Source organism: Echinops telfairi, unplaced genomic scaffold (assembly GCF_000313985.2).
Source record: "Echinops telfairi isolate 266 unplaced genomic scaffold, ASM31398v2 ScPeMD7_11;HRSCAF=52, whole genome shotgun sequence".
NCBI lineage: Eukaryota > Metazoa > Chordata > Mammalia > Afrosoricida > Tenrecidae > Echinops > Echinops telfairi.
In genome coordinates, this window is record NW_022103908.1 from 216,165 (window position 1) to 221,707 (window position 5,543).

The 5,543-nt window shown below is 47.3% G+C and overlaps 2 protein-coding genes across 2 annotated transcripts in view; both read right to left on the bottom strand.

Moving 5' to 3' along the window:
* Nucleotides 1–5,543, bottom strand: part of NEK5 (NIMA related kinase 5) — a 75,146-nt gene that overhangs the window by 64,116 nt on the left and 5,487 nt on the right. Inside the window, exons 2-3 of the mRNA XM_045287076.1 lie at nucleotides 2,753–2,822; nucleotides 2,198–2,295 (exon numbers count right to left, since the gene is read on the bottom strand). Coding sequence (XP_045143011.1) covers nucleotides 2,198–2,295; nucleotides 2,753–2,822 — 168 coding nt within the window. The remainder of the gene's footprint in view (nucleotides 1–2,197; nucleotides 2,296–2,752; nucleotides 2,823–5,543) is intronic.
* Nucleotides 2,700–2,870, bottom strand: LOC115868480 (40S ribosomal protein S29-like). The gene has a single exon (XM_045287125.1). The coding sequence runs from the start codon at nucleotides 2,868–2,870 to the stop codon at nucleotides 2,700–2,702; it is 171 nt and encodes a 56-aa protein (XP_045143060.1).

Consider the following 5,543-nt stretch of genomic DNA (forward strand, 5'->3'; position numbering starts at 1 on the left):
ACACACTCTCTCTCAGTTCACTCCCTAAGAAACTCTCTACTGACAAAGATACATGAAGCTATGCTGACAGCAGCAAGAGCCCTGGACCTGGAGAAACCATCTGGAGACCTCTGCCAGTGCTAAGATGCTTACAACACCATTGGATCCACAAGGCTTCCCACCCACTGGCCTGTGATCTTCCTGCACTCAGTGTCATTGCATGTGTTTCGTGAGTCTGAAGGGGACTTTATAGATTGGTATCAGACATGTGGGCTAATATCAGACTTATGGACTTGATCTGGACTGGGCTGGGATGTGGTCTCAATATTCAACTGCTCTTGTATATAAACCTCTTTCTTGCACACATGAGTGTGTCTATGGATTTGTTTCTCTAGTCTACCCGGAATAATACAGGCAGACGAATGACTCTGTTTCCTGATAGTTTGTTTGTTTTCCCTCCTTAGTGGAGGTAAAGGGGAGGCAAGGGCGAGACAGGAACCCGGGTTATTAGAACTTTTATGATCTCTCAGGAACTAAACAGCCATCAAAATTCTTTTACTTCACAAGCTTACTTTTACTCAGTGTTCACCATTTTATTAGGTAGTAGCCGACTGTGTGCCCCTTATCAAACTGTGTTCTATATCTACAAAGATTTCTGTAAGCTCTTCTACATAAGTGCAGCTAGCACAAGTAGTTGGACTCTCAGCTGCCAACCAAAAGGTGAGTGGTCTGAACTCACCAGCCGTTCCCCTGGAGAGAGATGGTGCGGTCGGCTTCCCAGACAATGGCAGCTATGGAAGCCCTCTAAGGACAATCTACTGTGTTCTGTAGGGGCGTTGTGGGTTGGAATTGAGGCAAAGGCAAAGAGTTGTTTTTGTTTTGAAGCTATTCCAAAGTTTCCTGGGGTCTATCAGCCAAATTAGATAGAAAAACAAGAAAGAAAGAAAGAAAGAAAGAAAGAAAGAGACAGTGGCTATCATGCAGATATTTGGAAATTAGGATTGTAGTTTCTCTCAATAAAGGGAAATATTACCCAAAGTTTTAGAGTGGAAGGCATTTTTTACCAATAAAGTAATGCAAAGAGGAGAAAAACAGAGAGGGTTTTTTTTAATTCTAATAAATATGGGATTTTAATATATAATGCAAACAAGATAGAATGCTTAATTAAACATACCATGGTTAGAAATATCCATTATTTTAACCATTTATCCAATCAAAAGATTTTTTGGTGTGTTTGTTTGTTATTTTTATTTCTTTTTCTTTTTTCAAAAGGATTTCAACTTTAACCCTAAAAGGAAATTATATGGGCACGATGCCCCTCAACGGGAGACTACACCAAAGAAACAAATGGCCAAAAAAAGATGGCAGGCCTGTGCCCTGACTGCTCGAACCACCAGCCTCCACCCTAAGGCTCTGACTGGGATTCTCCTGGCCTATGCCTGCCTCTTGCGTGTGCACAACTCCCACGTGAGCCCCAGGGGAGCTCAGAGTACTGACAAAATACATGTCTGTGCAGAGAGAAAGCAGGAATGAAGGCTATTACTCTCCACGCCTGATAACCCCTGACGCTAAACAGGCACTGCTAAGAAAAGCTCCAACCCTTCCTAATGGCGGAAAATCTCTTTTCAAAGACTGTGCCAAATGGACACAGGGAAAAGAGTGAACACATCACACACTTAAACGCCGAAGGGACATCACAGTCTGATTTTATTTTTTGAAGTCATGCACATTCGTCACAGAGGCTTCCTGTGTGGCATTCTCAAAAAATGAGACCACCTGTCTCAAGGCAACTGCACTCTCAGAAAAAGAGATTTGGTTTAAGTGTAATGGCACAGCATAAACTAAAACATTTTTAAAAATCACTGCCATCAAGCTGACTTCAGGGGCCCTTTAAGACAGAGTAGAACTGCCCCTGTGGATCTCTGAGAGTAAATCTTGACAGGAGTGGAACGCTTCATCTTTCTCCCGTAGAGCAGCCAGTGGTTTCGAATGGCTAACCTGACAGCAGCACAACGTGTATTCCATGATGCCACCTGGGCTTCTCATTGCAAACATGTTCTGGACTAAGTCGCCCAAGCATATTCACCCACTATTTTATCCTTTGAATTACTCTACCCAAAATCAACTTCGTATAAATCCACTTGACTACTTGCGGCTTTAGAAATGCCATCTCTCCCACACTGACAGATTCAAAAGCAAATGGAGCCAGTGTCTTTACCTGATCTTCACGAAACAACAGTCCGTGTTGCCTCCTGATCCTTTCCATGAGGTCCCCGCCGTCGCAGTACTCCATCACAATGAACAGGCTGTTGCTTTCTGCGAGGAAAGACACCGTTTGGCATAGAGAGAGGGCTGCCAATCTCTATGAGTCATTAGCCTTGCAAGTTCTAGAGGGTGGAAAAATAACTGCAAAATGCAGTAGTTTTTACCCCAACCTTGTGGGGGTGGAATCGGGACAGGCTAGGGTCTAACCCCACTTCACTAGTTAACACTTAGTTCTGTGACACGAACACGTTATTGTAATTTCTCTGTGCTTCGCTACCTCTCCTGTCGAATGGAGATTTAGACACTTCCTTTCAGGACTGTTATCAAGATGAAGTGACTTCATTCGTGCCAGATGCTTAGAGCAATGCCTGCAGGTGATACTTTGATGCATGTTAGCTTTTTTTTTTTTTCAGGCTTGAATTTTTCTATCTTATGTACGAATAGTTGGCATTGTTTCAGTCCAGCTTGATGAAGCCGATGTCCTTCGCGTACTGACGGAAACACTGACGGCACATATTAAGGCCGTATTTCTGGATCAGACCGTGCTGGTTTGAGCACTCGCGGCAAGAACGGGAGCCCTGGCCGAATTTTCGCGGGTGGCTCCAGTAGAGCTGCTGGTGACCCATCTTGTTCTCAGGCTCTCTCCGAGGCAAAAGGCGTTAGCTATTGTTTTTAATACATTCTTTCAAGAGATTACAAATCTGCTTTTAAAATACACGCTATGAGTCTTCCCAACACCCTGGAAGGACTGAATAGCCCTTTCGAAGAGGAGTACTGAGGCAAAATGAGTTCCTTTAGAGCAGTGGTTCTCAACCTACGGGTTATGACCCCTTTGGCGGTCGAAAGACTCTTTCACAGGGGTTGCCTGACTCATAACAGTAGCAAAATGGCAGTGATGAAGTAGCAATGAAAATACTTTCATGGTGGGGCGTCACCCCACATGAGGACCTGCATGAAAGGGTCGTGGCAGTCGGAAGGTTGAGAACCCTGCTTTAGGGGGTCTTTTACCTCGGTTCTTTGGAAAACTAGCTTGAGAGATATTTCCCCCCCTCAACCCTAAGAGTTATCTTTGTCTTAGCTTCCTACAGCAGAGGCAACTTTTGTCCAGATGGATTAATAGTTCCTGTATAAATTACTACCTTGTTTTTGATACTTTTTGCCTGGTCCTAGACTGGAGCGTGCCTATGCATAGAGTGCTCCTTGCACGGAGTGGTCAATCGAGTATGCAAATGAAGTGACGATGCACTGGGAAAATGTGGTGCATTGTAGCCTACTATGCAAATGAAGTGTCTCTGACCTCCTGAGAGAGGACTGGTCAGTGTGTGACCCTCGGGGCAGGCTATACCTTGAAAGTGATGAGGAGTCTGTATCTCTCGATGCAGCACCACGAAGCTGACTTCCAGACAGAAAGAAGCGGGAAGAGAAGAAGGAGAGAGAGAAGAGTCAAGGAACCTCTTAAACAAACTGCAATGAGGCTGGGGTGACAACCCTGAAGACAGCAGGAAGCCAAGAAGGGACCCAGGAGCAGAGCCAGTGGCGACAGATGGCAGGGCCCTGACCAGCCTGTCCTCAGGAGGCTGAGAGGAAGCCTGCAGGGCCAAGAAGGGCTGAGAGAGCGCTCCTGCACTGAAGAAGGGAGACTTTGCCTACACGCTTCCCGGGCTATGTCCTGAGGGGTATAACCTGCTGCTCCCGACCCCTGCTCCTTACTAAACAACTTAACTGCAATCAGCGAGTTCTTCAAGACCACGACCACAGATATCAAGCCTGCCAGCTGGCCTCAGACCGGGTAAAAAGGCAGCAGGAAGCGGGTTATGTCTGACCTCCACTGCACCGGAGTCACCTCTGCGCAGATGGTGACTCTCAGCACCTGCCATGAGGTTGGACAGGAGTGGTTCCGACAGGACCCCGACTACTACCACGTACAGGTGTATGCTTCCATTGATCCAGCACTTCTTCGGCTACGTGCTGATGAGAAGCTCTTCTCCCAGACTTGTGCTTCACCTCCTTGCTAGGTTAACAGGCACGCTCCATGAAAGAGCCGGCTGCTCATGGTTTGTGCTGTTGGCCATCAGGCCGTGTGGGAAGCCCAAGCACCCCTGCTTCCTACCAAGATCATGGTGTTGGTTCCAGCTGTACTTGTTAGCTGTAAATTACTGTTCCTTGGCCTGGTGAAACTCGAATGGGAAAAGAGAGAAGGCTATTGTGGACTCCCATAACTAAGTTAACTGTTTTGCAGGATGCCACCCACGTGAATACCACCGAAACCACCAGCATCAAATCAATTCTGACTCTCAGTGAGTCCGTGCAGGGCTTCAAAGGCTGTGCGCCTTTATGGAAACAGACGGCCTCGTCGTTCTCCCAGGAAGAAGCTGGTGGTCAGTCAAACACCAAACTCATTGCCGTGGAGTGGATGCTACCACTGCTTTCTCTCACGCACAGTCGACATCCAGAGGGGAGGGGAGAGGGACAGACGGTGACGCTGGTCCGTAGGCTCAAGTTCAGAGGGTGACAGATGAGGAGCAGAATCATCGCTCTCACTGCCGTGGGGTCTATTCTGACTCACGGTGACCCTACAAGACGGAGGAGAACTGCCCCTGCGGGTTCTGAGGCTGGAAATCTTTATAGGAGTAGAAAGCGTCTTCCTTCCTTCCGCTGAGCAGCTAAGGGTTTCCAGCTGCTGGCCTTGTGGTTAGCTGCCCAACTCATAATCCACGACGCCACTAGAGCTCCAGGGGCAGGAGACGCCATCTCAATAGCCTGCTTCTAAGGAACCCTCTACAGTCAGAATGGCTCATGAACCACTGTCCTCAAGATAGGGCCTCTCCCCACTTAGCTAAGCTGCTTGTGGGTCAACAAAGGCTTTATCAGCATACTCTCTAAGTCAGCTGCTACAAAGACCACTGGGGCTTTCAAATAGGGCTGTGTCATGTCCCAACAACCGGTCCAGCAAGCTCAGAGCAATCACAATAGCGCCAGTGATTCCTAAACACCGGACGGCCCACCTGACAAGAACTCCGGACACAAACAGACTCAGCAGAGGTCACTGCTACAGTGAAAATGACCTCTAATTCTTATCAAAGCATCCTGTCCTGAAATACCAGTCTTCCACTGTATAGAGAGCCTCAAAGGGAGGGTGGGTTGGAAGGATGGAAGGATCCGATTACAAGGATGTACATGTGACCTCCTCCCTGGGGGATGGACAACAGAAAAGTGGGTGAAGGGAGACGTCGGACAGGGAAAGATATGACAAAATAATAATTTATAAATTATCAAGGGTTCATGAGGGAGGGGGGAGC

Coding starts and splice junctions, on each gene's coding strand:
- LOC115868480 (XM_045287125.1), bottom strand. CDS start 2,870: ATGGGTCACCAGCAGCTCTACTGGAGCCACCCGCGAAAATTCGGCCAG.